Source organism: Erithacus rubecula (assembly GCF_903797595.1).
Source record: "Erithacus rubecula genome assembly, chromosome: 13".
In the NCBI taxonomy this organism is placed as follows: Eukaryota; Metazoa; Chordata; class Aves; order Passeriformes; family Muscicapidae; genus Erithacus; species Erithacus rubecula.
Genome location: NC_136665.1, coordinates 1,709,243 through 1,728,213, shown reverse-complemented (window position 1 = coordinate 1,728,213; position 18,971 = coordinate 1,709,243). Strand labels below are relative to the sequence as shown.

The 18,971-nt window shown below is 44.8% G+C and overlaps 1 protein-coding gene across 1 annotated transcript in view; it reads left to right on the top strand.

Annotated features, from left to right (window-relative positions):
• LOC306807311 (uncharacterized protein) overlaps positions 1-18,971 on the top strand; it is a 1,031,843-nt gene that overhangs the window by 95,778 nt on the left and 917,094 nt on the right. The window contains exons 3-4 of the mRNA XM_079316761.1: positions 945-1,052; positions 1,766-1,837. Of these exons, the coding sequence (XP_079172887.1) occupies positions 945-1,052; positions 1,766-1,837 (180 nt within the window). The remainder of the gene's footprint in view (positions 1-944; positions 1,053-1,765; positions 1,838-18,971) is intronic.

Sequence of the window (18,971 nt, the reverse complement as noted above, 5' to 3'; positions counted from 1 at the left end):
CTGGCAGTGCCCAGGTCCCTAAGGCAGAAGGGGATCCCAGCACACCATGGAAATGCTTCGCATCTGTGCTCCATTCTAGGTGAGAGTGTTTGGAAAGCTTCTCAAGTAGCTGGGCTTCATTGAAAATCTGCAGTCTCTGGATCCTCCTGCAGGTATGTTCTCACTGTCCCACCAAGGAATAATCATTGACAACCTAGTAGGAACCATGTGACTGAATCTTCTGTGGCTGTTGAGTTACAGCTGTGTCTGTAGGGAAGACTTTTCCTGGTCCTTTGCTGGATGCTGCACACAAGCCCAGTTCTGATCAAAGGGGTGAGTAGTGTGTCCCTGCTGACCCCACAGGCTGAGCACTGCTTTTGTGGGATCCATTCCTGAAAAAATTGAAATATCTTCTCTTGAGGTTCCCTGAGAAAGAAGAACAAACAAATAGGAAATAGTGAGTCTCTGGAGGCATCCCATTTTCTGGACCAGATGCTGAGTGATCTGGAGAGACGCTGTGGTGGGTGCATTTCCCTCAGCCTTCTCCTGACACTCAGCAGCCGGGGGCTTTCCCTGCACATCTGGACATGCCGTGCCCGGCACAGCGGGAGGGGATCCATGGCAGCCTCACTGCCCTGCTGCTGCTGTCACACCCTGCAGGGCTGTTTCCCAGCCTGGCCTGGCTGCAGCTTCTCCCCAGCCTCTGCAGGAAGGCCTCTGGCATCAGCTGACAGGGAGCCCAATGTGCCCCACAGGCCATGCACACTCTGAGATCCCCTGAAATTTCCCAGTCTTGGGGTAGATCAGTAAGGGCAGCTTTTTGAAGAAGGGAGGGCCCTGGCAAATCCAGAAAATTCTTATGATATCCTGATCCATATCCATGAATTTGACAAGCATTGCCTCCTTAGGATGGCACCTCCCTAATGGGGAACGGCTCCATCTGATCCTGTTGTCCCTTCATCCAGCAATGAAAGGAAAGACTGGCCTGAAGGAAGCATTTCCCCGAGGAAGCAGTGGTTCTGTTCCAGTCTCTGCCACAGGAAGGGAGGCCATGCCAGGCACAGTGACAGGAGGTAATTGCTGTGCCTCTGGGCCTGAGCCCTGCTGAGCCTTGAGCTGCCATGCCTGCTGCCTCCCTGCCAGGGATGGTGCACAGGGCCTGTAAAAAGTGTGGAGTGTCCAGAGCTCCCCAGGCTCCTCTGCAACGTTGGCCATGCCCATTCACATCTTGTTCTCACAGCCTTGCCCAACCCCCTTGCAGTGCCCAGGTCCCTAAGGCAGAAGGGAATCCCAGAACACCATGGCAATGCTTCTGATCTGTGCTCCCTTCTTGGTTGGGATTTTGACATGGGTTATTTAGAAAATTTGGTGAACGGCTGTGTGAAGATTCTAGAGCCTGGTGGGGGCAAGTTCTGAGTGTGCCTTTCCTGACAGAATAGTCTGTGTCAATTTGGCAAGGTCTCACCCCTGTGATTAATCCCTTTACATATTGCCAGGGTTGAAGCATTCTGGAAACCTTGCCCTGCTCCCTTCTGGAGCCCTGGGTGATCCCACAGCTCACTGTCAGTGGGAGGAAGGTGCATTTAGCAGTCAATGCTCTTCCCACGTGCAATGCCAGTGTCTCCTTCCATGTGTTCTGTGCAGCCACACAGAAGAGCAGAGAGGGGAGGGAAGGGCCCAGGGCTGTGCCGCAGGTCTGTGCCTTATGCGGCTCCTTGGCCAGCCCCAGGCAGCCTGAGGATCTTCTGCAGTGCTGAGGACTGTTCTGTCCTGCCTTTCTTTGCAGACGAACCTGTTGGAGAAGGTGATCTGGCTTCCCAACCCACATCCAGGGAACAGCCTCTGGGAGCTGGTGAGGGTAGGTCAAGGCCTCTCCCCCTGGGGCAGCTGCCAGCTCAGAGCCCAAAGCTCAGCCTGGGGGACATCGCTGCAGGTGCCAGGACAGAGCCGTGCTTGTGTGTGCCCTGGCCCTGTGTAATCCCCTCGCTCCTTCTGCACCTCAGACTCAGAATTTCTATGAGAGTGAAGGCCCTGGCTCTGCATAAAAGCTTAGATGTCTTTTGAACCTTATCCATGTGATTGCCAAGCCCAGCTCTGGCAGATGCCAGCTCTCCAATGGGGAATATTTCCATCTGATTTAGCTATCCCTTTTCCTTTCTCAAGTGATAGAGTACAAGTCTGTGCAGAAGGAATCAATTCGCAGGGGAAACAGTGGCTCGGTGCCAGCCTCTCCTGCAAGAGGGACAGCGATGCCAGACACAGGCACAGGCACAGGCACAGGCACAGACACAGACACAGGAGGTAATTGCTGTGCCAGGCTCAGCCCTTGCCCTTGCACGGCCCAGCAGCAGCCAAAGCTGGAGGTGCCTCTGTTTCCAGGCCTCTGGAGCTCGTTCCCAGCCCCTGGGAAAGGGGACTCGTGCACCAAGGTCCCTCCTGCTGCAGCTGCTCCCGGAGCTGCCCTGAGTGCCCAGAGGCCCAAGGCACAGGAGCAGCCCCGAGCAGGAGCCCTGCCATGAGCCCAGGGCCACAGCAAGCCCTGGCTCCTGACTGGACAGGGGCTGCACTGGGTCCTGACAGGGCCTGACTGCGTCCCCTGGGGCTGGGGCAGCTGTCACGGGACAGGGAGGCTCGGGGCTGGCAGTGGCTGCTCAGGGCTGGCTTGGGCCTGGGTCCCTGGAAGGAGCCACTGCCCAAGCAGCTGCGCTGCCCCCGGGCTCTCCTCCCGGCCCTCTGGGCTTTGTTGGGTGGCACAGCCTGTGCCAGGGGGGCCAAGGTGCCCCAGGCCCCAGCTCTGGGGAAACAGAGAGTGTCCTGGCTGTATCCAGCGAGCTGCCAGCTCAGCAGTGGAACACAGCACAGGCTCAGACACTCCATTGCTCCCACAGATGCAGTTGGCACCACAACACACGTTCCCAATTTGTAGAAGGAAGATGGAAAGGGTTTTTGTCAGGATACACGCTGCTGGGTGCAGTTAATGGCATTTCTGGTTGTTTTGGAGCTTGTCTTCATGTTATGCTGTATAGGAACCTGGTTTTGCTGGAAGAGGAAATGGTGAGTGTTTTGTTGCTTTCCCCCTCAGACAGCTTCATTTCATAGCCGCTTGTAGGCAGCAAACATTGCCAGTGAGGCTGCTGTGGAGTTGTGCATGGTCAGTGGTTGTCCACATAACTCTGCTGAGGGTTCTGCTGCTGCCCAGTGCTTTCATTGGCCTCCCAATTGCTGGGCCTTGTCCCGAGGAGCCGCTGGGGCTGCAGCCAGTGCTGGCTCCCGCTGAGGCTGCGTGGCCAAGAGCAGCCCCAGGAGCAGCGGGCAGAGGCAGAGCAAGGTGGGGAGGAGAAAGAGCGGGGACCAGATTGCCCTTGAAAGGCAGAGGCGCTCTGGGGCTGCTCCTGGCCAGGGACCCTGCCCAGAGCCATCCCCTCTTTTTCCTCCCCACCTTGCTCTGCCTCTGCCCGCTGCTCCTGGGGCTGCTCTTGGCCACGCAGCCTCGGCGGGAGCCAGCACTGGCTGTAAGCAGTGAGGAGTGCAGTTCCACTGCAGCTCCTGCACACATCAGCATCTCATGACTGAGCCAGTCGGCAGCTTTTAGAAGAAAACTCCATCCTCTTTTTAATACTCAGGACCTTTCCCTGTTCACAAAATTATGGAATTTTCTGGTTGGTTAAATGCCAGGTTTTGCTTCCTTTAGCTTCTTTTTTCCCTCAGGTGCAGGTCTATCCCCAGTTTCGTATCTTCAGCTTTTATTGCAAAATGCTTGTGGACACTGCTGAAGGCTGTTGTTTTCTCATCTGCAGATCAGATCTTTCCCAGGCTGAATTTTCTCAAAGTTAAGCAAGAGAAGTTTTTTGTGTGTTGCTGGATCATTCCCTCTTCCTAATCAGACAGCAACAAATGCTTATTTAGACGTGATTGTTTAAAGTCCTCATCCAGCAAAAAAAAAAACTTCTATCATCGTGCTACCAAAGTTGCCAGTGATTTTTATCAGCATGTTCAGAGTGGGCCAGGTCTTGGCCAGTTTGAAGACTCTCAGCTAAAAAAATAAATAAAAATAAAAAAAAAAACCACACCAAAAACAAAACAAAACCCCCCCAAAAAACAAAAAAGCAAAAAGCAAAAAAAAACACACAAAAACCCCCCAATAAAACAGACAAATCTCAAACAAAGAAGAAAATAAAGCAGAACTTCCTAAGCAACAACCATTTTGTATTTTAAAGAAAGGTAAATCCATGCTTCTGCTACTGAGCTTAGAGGGAGTAGAAAATGCTTAGCCTTTCTGGAAATTTGGGTATTTTGTACTTAGTTATTCCCCAGAAAGCTTAAATTTGCTGGAAATTTGGACCTGAGTATTTTGTATTTAGTTATACCTAAGAATGCTTAACCTTGCGGGAAATTTGGGTTTTTTGTACTTCGTTATTCCCCACACGCTTATCCCCCTTCCCAAAGGAAAAGTCTCCCTTCCCTGCCCAAATGCAAGCTGCTGCTACTCAGATCTTGAAAGAGCTGCCGTGAAGAAGGAAGATCCCATAAAAATTGGCACCACTCAATCTCTGTCCTGCCCAAACCCAGAAAAAAGCGGGTCCTATGTAAATGGGAAAAATTCCTTATGCGAGAAGAACAGCTGGAATGGTCAGGGGAGGGACAGGCTGGGAACTGGGGAAAGGTTTTTCTCCAGGTTAGGCACTGAACATGCTCCCAATGAATGGGAACAAGCCCAGGGCTGCCAGAGCTCAAAGAATATTTCGACAATGGGAACAGGGTGGGATTTTCAGGTGTCTGTGCAAGGTCAGGAGCTGAACTGAATGTCCCTTGGGGGTCCCTTCCAACTCAATTCTCTGATTGTAAGCTTTAGAGTAGTTCCATCACAAACACACTGGAAAATAACTGGAATATGGAATATTGGTTTATTGGAATATTGGAATACTGGAAAATTTGAATATTTGAATATGGAATATTGGAATATTGGAATTTTTGCATTTATAATATTGGAATATTGGAATGTGGAATGTTGGAGCAATGGAATATGAAATATTGGAATATTAGAATACTGGAATATGGGATATTGGAATATTGGAATATGAAATATTGGCATATTGGAATATGTACTATTAGAGTATTGGAATATGGAATATTGGAATGTGGGATATTGGAATGTGGCAATATTGGAATACTGAAATATGCAATATTGGAGTATTGGAATGTGGAATATTGGAGTACTGGAATCTGGGAAGATCTGTATATTAGATTATGGAATACTGGAATATTGGAATATGGAACATTGGGATATTGAAATACGGGAATAAGCGAATATTAAAATATTGGAATATGGAATCTTGGAGTATTGGAATATTGGAATATAGAGAATGGGAGTGTTGGAATATTAGAATATTGGGATATAGAATATTCCAATATTTAATTATTGAAATGTGGAATTTTTGAAATACTGGAATATGGGAATAATGGAAAGTAGAATATTGGAATATTGGTCAATGGGGATATTGGAATATTGGAATATGAGAATATGAATTATTAGAATCTGGAATGTTGGAAATATTGGAATATAGGAATATGAACTATTCCAATATAGGAAGACTGGAATATGGAATATTGAAATACGGGAATATTGAATGTTAGAATATTGGAATATTGAAATATTGGAATGTGGAATATTGGAATTTTGGAATGTGGAATATTGGAGAAGGGAATAGTGGAATATTGGAACATTAAAATATGGGATAATCGGTGTATTGGTATATGGAATATTAGAATGTTTGAATATGGAATATTACAATATTGGAATATGGGAATACGGGAATATGGGACTATCACAATATGGGAATATGGAATATTGCAATATGGATATATGGAGTATTGGAATGTGGATTATTGGAATACAGACAATTCCATTATTGCTTTATTGAAATTTGGATTATTGGAATATTGGAATATTGAATATTGGAATATAGGAATATTGGAATAATGGAATATTGGAATATTGGATATTCCAATATTGGAATAATGCAAAATGGAGTATTCGAATAGTGGAATATGGAATATTAGAATATACAATATTAGAATATAGAATATTGGAATATTGAGTATTGGAATATTGGTATATTACAATATTGTAACACTGGAATATTGAATACTGGAATATTGCAGTATTGGAATATCTAATGTGGAATATTGAAAAATTTGAATATGGGACTAATGCAATATAGGAATATAGGAATATTGAATATTCCAATATTGGAATATAGAATATAAGAATATGGAATATTAGAAAATTGCAATATTGGAATATGGAATATTGCACTATTTGAATATGGTATTTTGGAATTTTGGAATATGGAATATTACTATATTGGAATATTACGATATTGGAATCTTGGGATATTGGAATATTATTGGAATATAATATTGGAATATAATATTGAAATATTATAATATTGGAATGTGGAATATTGCAATACGGAATATTGCAATATTGAAATGTGGGAATAATGGAATATTGAAACATTGGAACACAGAATACTGGAATATTGGATTACTAGTATATGGATTATTGGAAATATTGTAATGAATTTAAAGTGGAATATTGGACTATTAAAAAATTGGAGTACTAGAATACTGGAATCTTGAATATTTGAATACTGGAATATGGGAATGCTGGAATATGGAAATATTAGAATGTGGAATATTGAAATACTGATATATGGGAATATTGGAGAAATTGAAGATAAGAGTATGGAATATTAGAATATTGGAATGCGGAATATTGGAATTTGAAATATTCCGATGTTGGAGTACTGGAATATTGAATATTGAAATATTCGAATATTGGAATATGGAATATTTAAATATTGGAATGTGGAATATTGAAATATTGGAATATGGGAATAATGGAATACTGAAATACTGGAATATGGAATATTTGAATATTGGAATATTGAAATCTTGAAAACTTGAAATATGGAATATTGGATTATTGGAATGTGGAATATTGAAATATTGGAATATGGTAATATTGGAATATTTTATGCGGAATATCAAAAAAATGAAATATGGAATATTAGAATATTGGAATAGGGAATATTAGAAACATTGGAAAAATGGAATATTGGAATATTGGATTATTGGAATGTGGAATATTGGAGTATTGGAATATTAGAGTATTGATATATTTGAATTATGTAATATGGACTATCGGAATATTGGAATGTGGAAAATTGGAATATTGCCATGTCAAATATTGGAATACAGAAATAGTGGAATATTGGAATATGGAATATGGAATACTCCAATATGGAAATATTGGAATGTGGAGTATTGGAATCTTGGAACCTTGGAATATGGAATATAGGAATACTGGAATATTGGAATATTGCAATATTGCGCTGTGGAAATATTGGAATATTGGAATGTGGGGTATTGGAATCTGGGAGCCTTGGAACCTTGGAATATGGAATATTGGAATACTGGAATATTGCAATATGGGAATATGGAATATAGGATTGTGGAATATTGGAATATGGGAATGCTGAAATATTGAAATATTGGAATGTGGAATATTGAAATATTGATATATGGGAATATTGGAAAAAATGAACATATGAATATGGAATATTAGAATGTTGAATATTGGAATATTGGAATACTGGAATATTTGAATATAGGGATATAGGAATATGAGAATTATAGAATATTAGATTATGAGAATATTTGAATACGGAAAGGGGAATATTTGAATACTGTAGTATTGGAATATTGGAATATGGCATATTGGAATACTGTAGTATTGGAATATTGGAATGCGGAATATTGGAACGTGGGACTATTGGAATATAGAATATTGGAATGTGAAATATTGGAATATGGGAATATAATAATATGGACTATTGGAATATTAGAATATTGGAATGTGGAAAATTTAAATACTGCCATTTCGAATATTGGACTATGGGAATACTGGAACATGGAGAATTGCAATATTGGAATGTTGGAATACTGAAATTTTGGAATGTGGTATATTGGAATATTTGTATATGGGAATGTTGGAATCAATGAATATAAGAATATTGAATATCAGAATGTGGAATATTGAAATATGTTTATATGAATATGGAATATAGGAATAAAGGAATATTCGAATATTTGAATTTGGAATATTGGAATACAGGAATGTGGAATATTCTAATATTGGAATATTTGAAAATGGAATATTCCAATATTAGAATATTGGAAAATTAGAATATTTGGATATTGAATATGGGAATATTGGAATTTGATAACATGGAATATTAGACTGTGGAATACAGGAATATTGGTATCTTAGAATATGGAATATTGGAATATTGGAATCTTGAAATCTTTAAATATGGAATATTGGAATGTGGACTATTGGAATATTTAATATACCTATATTGGAATACTGGAATATGGCATATTGGAATATTGAAAGTATTGTAATTAATAGATTTTGGAATATTGGAACATTAGAAAATGGGAATATTGGAATACTGGCATATGGAATATTGGAATATTGGCATATTGGAGTATTGGAATGTGCAATATTGGAATATTGGCATATTGGAGTATTGGAATACTGGAAAATTGGAATATTGAAATTTTTGATTATTGGAATACTGGAATATTCCAATCTTGAAATATTGTAATGTGGAACACTTAAATATTGGATTATCGGAATTATGAAATATTGAAATATTGGAATTTGGAATCTTGGAATATGAAATATTCCAATATTAGAATGTGGAATATGGAATATTGGAATATTGGAATATTGGAATATTGGAATCTTGGAATCTTGGAATGTGGAATATTGGAATATTTAATATTCCTATATTGGAATACTAGAATATGGAATATTGGAATATTGAAAGTATTAGAATTTATAGATTGTGGAATATTGGAACATTGGGAAATGGGAATATTGGAATATTGGAATTATTGATTATTGGAATACTGGAATATTTCAATCTTGAAATATTGTAATGTGGAATATTTAAATACTGGATTGTGGGAATAATGGAATATGGAAATATTGGAATATTGGAATACTGAAATATTCCAATATTGGAATGTTGGAATGTTGGAATATTGGAATGTTGGAATATTTGAATATGGAATATTGGAATATTGAAATATTGGAATATTGGAATATCGGAATATTGGAATATCGGAATAGTGGAATATTGGAATGTGGAATATTGGAATGTTGGAATATTGTAATATGGAATATTGTAATATTGTAATATTGGAATATTGGAATGTTGGAATATTGAAACATTGGAATGTTGGAATATTGGAACATTGGAATATTGGAATATTCAAATATTCAAATATTGCCTCAGAAAACCAGCGCAAAACAGATGAATTATCCCATGTAGTCTCCGGGGTTCATGGATGAGAGTCCTGTTCCAAGAGGGGCCAAGGTGCCCCAGGCCCAGTTCGGGGGGAAACAGGGAACGTCCTGGCTGTATCCAGCGAGCTGTCAGCTCAGCAATGGAGCACAGCACAGGCTCAGTCTGCCATTGCTCCCACAGATGCAGTTGGCACTCTAACACGTGCTGAAAATATCTGAAAAGCAGGAGAAAAGATTTCTCCTGGGGAATACACGGTCTGGATAAATTACTGGCCATTGTGGCTGGTGGGGCACTGATCCTGATGATGTTCTTTGTCGGAATCTGGTACTGCTGGAAGAGGAAATGGTGAGTGTTTTGCTGACCTCTGCCTCAAAAAGTTTCTTTTAAGCCTGATGATAGGAAACATTGCCAGTGAGGCTGCTGTGGAGTTGTGCATGGTCAGTGGTTTTCCACATAACTCTGCTGAGGGTTCTGCTGCTGCCCAGTGCTTTCATTGGCCTCCCAATTGCTGGGCCTTGTCCCGGGGAGCCGCTGGGGCTGCAGCCAGTGCTGGCTCCCGCTGAGGCCGCGTGGCCAAGAGCAGCCCCAGGAGCAGCGGGCAGAGGCAGAGCAAGGTGGGGAGGAGAAAGAGCGGGGACCAGATTGCCCTTGAAAGGCAGAGGCGCTCTGGGGCTGCTCCTGGCCAGGGACCCTGCCCAGAGCCATCCCCTGCTGGCCAGGGCCTTGAGGGGCAGCTGTCCAGCTGGGCCAAGCTGTGCCAGCAGCTCCAGCCGTGCTGGGGAGCCTTGCCAGCTCTGGGCCCTGCTGGGCACGAGGCTCCCTGTGTGCCAGGGGCAGCTGGGGCCTCAGACACTGCTCTCTCCACAGGAGCGCTTCTCCCCCTTCTCCAGACCGGCCAAAGACTTCAGCTTGGATGAACTGGATCTGTCATCTTGCATCTCCATGCATGTGTCCCTTCTTCATGCCACAGCTGTATTACCAACCAATTCCTGTGTACATGGTGCCACCAGGATGAAGAACAGGGCCCTCTGTTCGCAAAAGTGCTGGCCCTGCCCTCCAGCCAGGAGAGGAAGTGGCCAAGTCAATGCTTGAGTCCAGCATCACCTTTGGCCTTCAGCTCTAGTGTCTGGGTGGTATCACTAGCACTGGCAGAGCTCCTTGTCTGGGAATAGCCAGGGCTGGGGAAGCTGCAGCCGGGCACAGGGCTCCTGAGGCCACCTGACATCTCATGTTATTTTTGTTTTCCATTTTGAAACATTTAGAAATGCTATTTCTTACCAGGAATTAGAAATAGTTTTCATAGAATATAAACCCCAAACATTTCTTCCCCCCAACAATTCTGTATTTGTCAAAGTAGTTTACACTTGCAGAAATCTTCTTGGCTCAGTCAGGATGGGACCAGAGGTAAAGAATGTGCTTTACTCTGCAGCTGAGAAGTATGGTCTGTCCTGGAGCCTTTGGCAGAAGGTGGCTGGTGAGACTCGAGGCCAACCCCTGGGATTCTGGAGCAGAAGTTACAAAGGATCTGAAGCCAATGGCACTCCCACAGAGAAGGAAATCTTGGCTGCCTATGAAGGAGTTCAAGCTGCCTCAGAGGTGATTGGCATGGAAGCACAGCTTCTCCTGGCACCCCGACTGCCAGTGCTGGGGTGGATGTTCAAAGGAAAGGTTCCCTCTACCCACCATGCCACCGACGCCACATGGAGCAAGTGGATTGCCCTCATCACGCAGCGCGCCGGTATTGGCAGCCCGAATCACCCTGGGATTTTGGAGATGATTACAAACTGGCCAGAAGGTGAAGATTTTGGTCTCGCTGACGAAGAGGAGCAGAAGCAAGTGACCCGGGCTGAAGAAGCTCCACCGTACAACCAGCTGCCAGCAAATGAAACACGCTACGCCCTTTTCACCGACGGTTCCTGCCGCATTGTGGGGATGAACCGGAAGTGGAAAGCTGCCGTATGGAGCCCCACACGACAGGTTGCACAAGCTACTGAAGGAGAAGGTGGATCGAGTCAACTTGCTGAACTCAAAGCTGGTCAGCTAGCCTTGGACATTGCTGAGAGAGAGAAATGGCCAAAGCTCTACCTTTACACTGATTCGTGGATGGTAGCCAATGCTCTGTGGGGTTGGCTGGAAAGGTGGAAAAAGGCTGACTGACAACGTAGAGGAAAACCAATCTGGGCTGCTGATGAGTGGAAAGACATTGCCACTTGGGTAGAGAAGCTACCCGTGAAAGTCCGTCATGTGGATGCCCATGTTCCCAAGAGTCGGGCTAATGAAGAACACCAGCACAACGAGCAGGTAGATCAGGCTGCTCAGATAGAGGTCTCAAAGATAGACTTAGATTGGCAACACAAGGGAGAAGTGTTCCTAGCTGGATGGGCCCACAATGCCTCAGGCCATCAGGGCAGAGACGCCACCTATTAGTGGGCATGAGACCGAGGGGTGGATCTAACCATGGACAGCATCTCTCAGGTTATTCATGACTGTGACACTTGCGCTGCCATCAAACAGGCCAAGCGGGTGAAGCCCCTCTGGTATGGGGGGCGGTGGTCCAAATATAAGTATGGAGAGGCCTGGCAGATTGACTATATCACACTGCCTTAGACCCGCCAAGGCAAGCGCTATGTGCTGACCATGGTGGAAGCCACCACCGGATGGTTGGAGACCTACCCTGTGCCCCACGCCACTGTTCGGAACACCATCCTGGGCCTGGAAAAGCAAGTCCTCTGGAGACATGGTACCCCTGAGAGAATTGAGTCAGACAACGGGACTCATTTCAAAAATAGCCTTATCAATGCCTGGGCCAGAGAACACAGCATTGAATGGATGTATCATGTCTGTTACCATGCACCAGCGGCTGGGAAAGTTGAACGGTGCAACGGCCCTGGAGGCACTTGCTGAGAAACCTTCAAGAATTGGGAAACAAACTTAGCAAAGGCCACGTGGATGGTGAACACCTGAGGGTCCATCAATTGAGCTGGTCCTGCCCAATCTGAACCCTTGCACGTAGTGGATGGAGATAAGTCCCTGTAGTACACGTGAATGGCATTTTAGGAAAGACTGTTTGGATTAGTCCCACCTTGGGCAAGGACAAACCCATCTGTAGGATTGTCTTTGCTCAAAGATCTGGTTACACTTGGTGGGTATATTGCAGAAATATGGGGAAACCCATTGTGTACCACAGGGAAACCTAATCTTAAGTGAGAACTGTGTGTAAAGTTTTTTCATTATGCAGATGGTAATAGAATAAGGGGTGGATAGTGTGCTGGGTTGATGTGGCTAGAAATGTGTATTCTATCACCATCTGTTGGAGCCGGGTGGGGCAATGGTTCCTTATCTCTGTGGCACATACTATCTGCTAATGGGACATATTTAAGTCTTTATCTTTTCCACAACCCATCCTCCCTCCAGGAAGACATCATCTGCCGCTGGGTCATTGAGTCCCACTGTATGACTGATAAAATTGCATCATCCCACCGGGAGATGCTCCACTCAGGGGGAGGAGCTATGTTTTTCCTACCTAGATAAAAAACTGAGATTTTGGACAAGATGCTGTCTTTCCACTGGATTCCAGGGGAAAACCAGACCTTTTCCTCATCATCCCTGGACCTTTGGAGGAAAACTGCACCCTTCTACAGGATCACTGCTTCAGCTGAACCACATCTGCCACTGTAGGAAGACTGTAACCACTATTTAATGGGACTGCTACCAACACCCTGACTGACAGGGTGTCTGGTTGTATTCTGTCTCTATCAGGGTTGGGATTGTTCTTTGTAATACTGCATTTCTATTTTAATTTTCCTAGTAAAGAACTGCTATTCTTAATTCCCATATCTTTGCCTGAGAGCCCCTTAATTTCAAAATTATTATAATAATTTGGAGGAAGGGTGTTTACATTCACCGTTTCAAAAAGAAGCTTCTGCCTTTATTGGCATACACCTGTTCTTCAAACCAGGATACCGCTACAGCCCACCTGAACCCCTTTGGGTCTTTGTAGTAGCCGTTCCTGAGGAAATCTATGCCTAGAATACATGGAGCCTTTAGGCCAGTTCCAATTGGATGTTTTTATCACTTCTTCCCTGTCAGGCTCAGCTTCCAGCCGAGTCAATTCCTGCAATCCCCCCGTTACCCCAACAATGGAAACAGGTTGTTACCCCACATGTCCTCATGGTATTATGTACACTGTGAACTAGTACCAACTACTACTCTATATTTCTGTGGCTCTGACGTGCCAGGTCATCAGAGCCATACCGTCCAATGGATCCTGTCATCCCATGCCTCTCCCTGGCTAGAGGCAGGGCCCCTCTAGCCTTGATTGCTATTTCCTTCCTGGGCATACATAGTAGAGGTTCCTTCAAATGGGTCTGACAGATTATCTTCCCTTCTGTAATACCTGCCCCTTGGTTATGGGAGGTTGAGGCTACCTTCACTTTAGTAGAACTCCCTTGGTTAGCATTTCCCTCCTTGAGTTGATGCACCTGTGCTGCCAGGACAGAAGTGGGTTTCCCATCCCATTTTCCCATGTCTTCCCCATGTCACGCAGAATGAAACACAGGTCAACTCATGGGGTGTACCCTCTCTCCCTAGCTGGGGGGCGTGGAACTCTAACTTGGGGCCTGTGACACACACTGGTGCTGCACTGATCTTCCTAATCTCCTCATTCACCTCTCTCATCTTCTTTTGGAAGTCCCTGACCATGGCAGAGACATTGGCCTGCATTGGCACATTCATCATGGTCTCAAAATTTCTGAGTTTGTTGGCAATAGAACACACTGTCTCTGGACTGTTATCGGCATTAATTATTGCTATGTAGGTGGTATATTGAGATGGACCCAGGTTTGCCAGATTCCACAACATCGGCCCTGTGCACTTGACCTTGTCAGGGTCATTGTCATGCTGTCCATCCCTCCCAAAGAGTACCTCCAATACTGCCACTTCTCTCAGCTACCGGATCCCTTCCTCAAGGTTATCTTCCAGCACATTCTATGGTGGTGCTCCTGCATTCTCTCTCTGTGGACAAACCTCTCTCTCACACTCATTAAAAGCCGTTCCCAGAGGGGAAGGGGGCCTGGCTCCCTTACAAATATCTGATCCACACCAGAATCCTGGGTCAAGGGTCCCAAATTCCTTGCCTCAGGACCATCCAGTTTTGCACCTGTTCCCATAAGGTCCCCAGACTCGAAGTAACCAGGTTGCAAAAGCTTCATGGCCATGCCGTGCAATGTCTTTTCATAGATTATGGAGACCTTCCTACGACAGGGATTTAGTGATGATTTCAACCTCTGGCTCTCCTGCTGATTGTGAGGGTCCTCTTTGCTTATCCTTATTATCTAGGCGTTTTGCTTTCATCTTAGGTTTTGAATTTCCACAGGGGCAAGTGCTGCTGGATGCGGCTGCCCCTGTGATCCAGCTGGAACATGGACAGATGTAACATCTATGGGTTCCACTGCAGCACCATCCGACTCTCCCTCTTTAGGGCAGGGGGAGTGTTTCTCACCAGCTGGGGAAAAGTGCTCCTCCAATATCTGACCCATGTCCTGCATCTCCCTCAGCAGAACTCCCACCCACTCCGGGTGGTTCCTCTCTGCGGTGGGCTCTGGGGCAGTGTTAGGCTGTGGGGCAGGGTCAGGTTCTGGAGCAGCACCTCTAGTCCCTGGGGCAGGGGCAGGCTCTGGGGCAGCACCTCTATTTCCTGGGGTAGGTATCAGGGTTGTTATCCAAGCCAATATTCCCTTGTCTCTGAATGCTAAACAGAACAGGCCTATCAGCAACACCAGCCACTGTGTGATATCATTAGCATTTACAAGATATTTGAATCCTTCGAAAACTGGTGGGTTAGACTCAAGAAAATGGGTGAAGGGTTGGGAGAAAATTTTCTCTGGTGTCATTCTCTAACAGTGGGTACCATTATTGAAGTAACCCCAAAAACATACAGTTGGCCCTGAATCCATGTACCGGCCTCCCAATAGGGTTCTGTCCTTTTCTTTCCTCCCCCTCTTTTTAACACTAAAACTAGAGGATTGGATATAGGGTTAAGGATTTTAACACGAGTAATAAAAAGGGACCAAAAAAAAGGACTTTTTTTCAGCAAGGGTTAATAACACTTGAACTAAAAACCACTTATAAGCAAACTAAGTTTAGCCTAAAACTTAACTGAGGCAGCTAAGTGCTGCTTGGTTTTCTGTTTTCTCTGCTGTCGTGTGACGGGATGATCTTTTCTTTGGTATGTGGGTGCTCTGTGACACCTGCGTCTCCAAGCAGAGTTGGTTTGGTTTTGAGCAGGTTTTGTGTTGGACTCAGGAGAATTTTTGCTGGTGCTTAAGGGGGTGGGTTTTGCAGTGCCCAGATAGGTTTTATGTTTTTTCCTGGGAACCATCTTGGACCAGATGGGAGAGATACACAAGCGTATCCCCTTCCCCAGGTGATCAAATGAAAGGGCCCAGAAATTTGATGTGTTTCTGGGTCTTTCACCAGCACTGGTGGTTTCTCAGTGAGCTTGGCTCGGGTTGAATTTGAGAAATGACAGAGAATTGGGGGATCAGGTTCTGATGCTGTACAATTTAAAAAATTGATGATGTAGAGAGCCTTGTGGAGTCTTTCAACTGGAGATAAGATTTCTATGCCTCTTTGTTGCTGGTTAAGGACTTTTTTGAGAGTTTGATGAATTCTCTCTACAATGGATTGTCCAGTGGAGTTTAAAGCAATGCCAGTGATGTGTTCAATTCCCCATTCACTGAAAAACTTCTGCAAATCTCAAGATTTGTAAGTGGGTCCGTTGTCAGTTTTAACCTTTTTTGGGATTCCCAGAGTGGCAAAAGTGAGGAGAAAATGCTCCATAGCATGAGTGGCTTTCTCACAGGCATGAGCTGGTGCAAAGACTGCTCCAGAAAACGTGTCAACTGAGATGTGCACATATTGGACTTTCCAAAAGATGGGAAGTGGGTCACGTCAGTTTGCCACAGTTGGCAGCTGTTCAGTCCTCTGGAATTGACTCCTGTACCCATGGAGGGTATTTGGTAATTTTGACAGCTTGGGCACATTGCCACGATGGCTTTTGCTTGGTCTTTTGCGAGTTTAAACATTCGAATGAGAGCGGGCACATTTTGATGAAAAAATGCACGTGACAGCTTTGCTTGAGCAAAGATGTCAGGGACATTTGCAGTTTAGATAGACATGGACAGGGCATCTGCTCTTCTGTTTCCTTCTGTAATGAAAACTGGGAGATCTGTGTGTGATCTTACATGGACAATATGGTAGGGCTGTTTTCTATGAGAAATTGAATGTGTCAATGTAGAAATTAATTGGTGTAACTTTGGGTCGGAAACAGCTTTTAAAAAAGTGTGTTCTGCCCTGAGATGTAGCTATACCGGCTACATATGCTGAATCTGTGACCAGATTAAAGGGTTTGTCTTTGAATTTCTCAAAGGCTCTAACAACAGCTGCTAACTCTGCAATTTGTGGAGATCCCTCCACTATTTGAACACCTGATTCCCAATTTTGGGTTTTTGTGTCTTTCCAAGTCATGACTGACTTGTGAGAAGAGCCTGAGCCATCAGTAAAAACCGTTAGAGTTTTGAGGGGAGTCCTACTTTCGACTAATTTTGGGACTAAATGAAAAACTGCATTTTTATTGAAATGCTTGTGCTTGGGTAAATGAATGTCGATTTGGCCAGTGTAGCTATCTAGAGCAAATGGGAGACTTTTCTGGAGCAAATGCTCCAGATTTCCAGTGGTCAGTGGCAGGTAAATGCATGTGAACTCACACCCTGCAAGAGAGCAGAGGCGAGCTCTGGCCTTTTTTGTCAGGTTTGCCATTATTTTTTGAAACGTGGTAATTGTCTTTGTGGGTGGATTGCTTGTGAAGACCCATTAATGGATCAGCAAAAGGTCTGTGAGTTGAGGGTCCCATTGGAAAATCAGTCCATGAAAGTGAGGGGCTTTTTCCAGGATGACAAACTGGAAGGGCAGATAAGGTTGAAATCAATGAGCTTGGTGTGAGGAGAGGGCTTCTTGGATTTTGACGATGGCACCTCGAGCTTCTGGTGTGATGGTGCATGGGGAGTCGAGGTCTTCTTTGCCATGGAGAAGGTTGGACACGGGGCAAGGTCTTCGTTGTGATTCACAGAAGGGAGTGTATCCAGTTGATGGTCTCTTAGGGTTTTTGGGTTGTCTCAGATGGAAAGCTGCTGGGGTACAGTGGTTCTTTCACGGATTTGAAGTCCAAGATAATTCCACTGACTGGTGTACTGTACTTCATGTTCATGGATTTCAAATCCTGCTTTTTTGATGGTTTCAATGGTTGCTTTCACTGCTTTGTCCAAGTAAGACTTTTCTGAAGCACAAACAAGAATGTCATCCATGCAGTGGTAAATGACTGCATCTGGGAATGAGCTTCGAACAGGGGAGAGAACATGAGCCACATACCATTGGCATATGGTGGGAGAGTTTTTGAGTCCTTGGGGGAGGAAAAGCCAGTGGTATCTCTTGAGGGGAGCCTCTCTGTTTAGAGAGGGGACGGAGAAGGCAAACCATGGGGTGTCTTGGGGGTGCAGTGGGATGCTGAAGAAACAAACTTTGATGTCAATGACGGCAGGTGTCCAATCTCGAGGCAGCATTGATGGAGAAGGCAGACCAGGCTGAAGAGGACCCATGTCTTCGATGACATCATTGATTTAGCGAAGGTCTTGGAGAAGCCTCCATCTGTTTGTTCCAGGTTTTTGCAGGACAAAAACTGGAGTGTTCCAGGGGCTTGAGGTCTCAATGATGTGGCCTTTGGCGAGTTGCTCTTCCACCAGGGCATGCAATGTGTGCAGTTTGACTTTTGAAAGGGGCCACTGCTCGTTCCCAGATGGGATCTTCACTTTTCCAGGTGAGCTGAGGGGTCGGTGGGAGAGCGCACTCTTCAGTGGCCCCAATCAGAAATCTCGGCTTTGAACTCGAAGGGAAACTCCCCATTGGGATAGGCCATCCCTACCCCACAAGGTCCTTTGGTCCTTGCCTTCAGGTCCTTTGACAAGACGTTGTTTTTGCTTTGCATGGACACAGTGACGCCACCAATGCCAGAAATCATGCCAGCTACCGGCTGCAGTTCCCAGTGGGATGGCCATTCTGAGTGAGCGATGATGGTGACATCAGCTCTGCTGTCAATCATCCCTGGTCTGAGGATTCTCTCACCTTTGCAGAGGATGTTGCATTCAATGATGGGTTTCTGAGATCCCATGATTTGCACCCACAGTATGGTAGGGTTGAGGGGGATCTGGTCATTGTAATTCTTCGGGAGCAGGAAGGCCTGTGCAATTGGTGTGTCCTGTGAAAGGAAAAAAGGTGTGTCTGTGCAGCGAAGTTGGACAGAGATTTGTACAATTTGAATCTCTGGCAAAACAGAAAATTGTTTTGGGCTGTGGTGTCACCAAATATTAAAATGTCCCAAGGACCACCTGGTGGTCCACGTTTGCCTGTGGGAACATGGTAGAAATTGCCATCTGTGAAGCTCAAAGACAATGCATTCACCAGTTTTTGCCTGGTTCCCATCTGAAGCGCTCCAGATGTTGGATCTTCTTGGTACGTTCTGGGGAGATGGCCTTGGATTGGTTGTCGTGGCGTGGT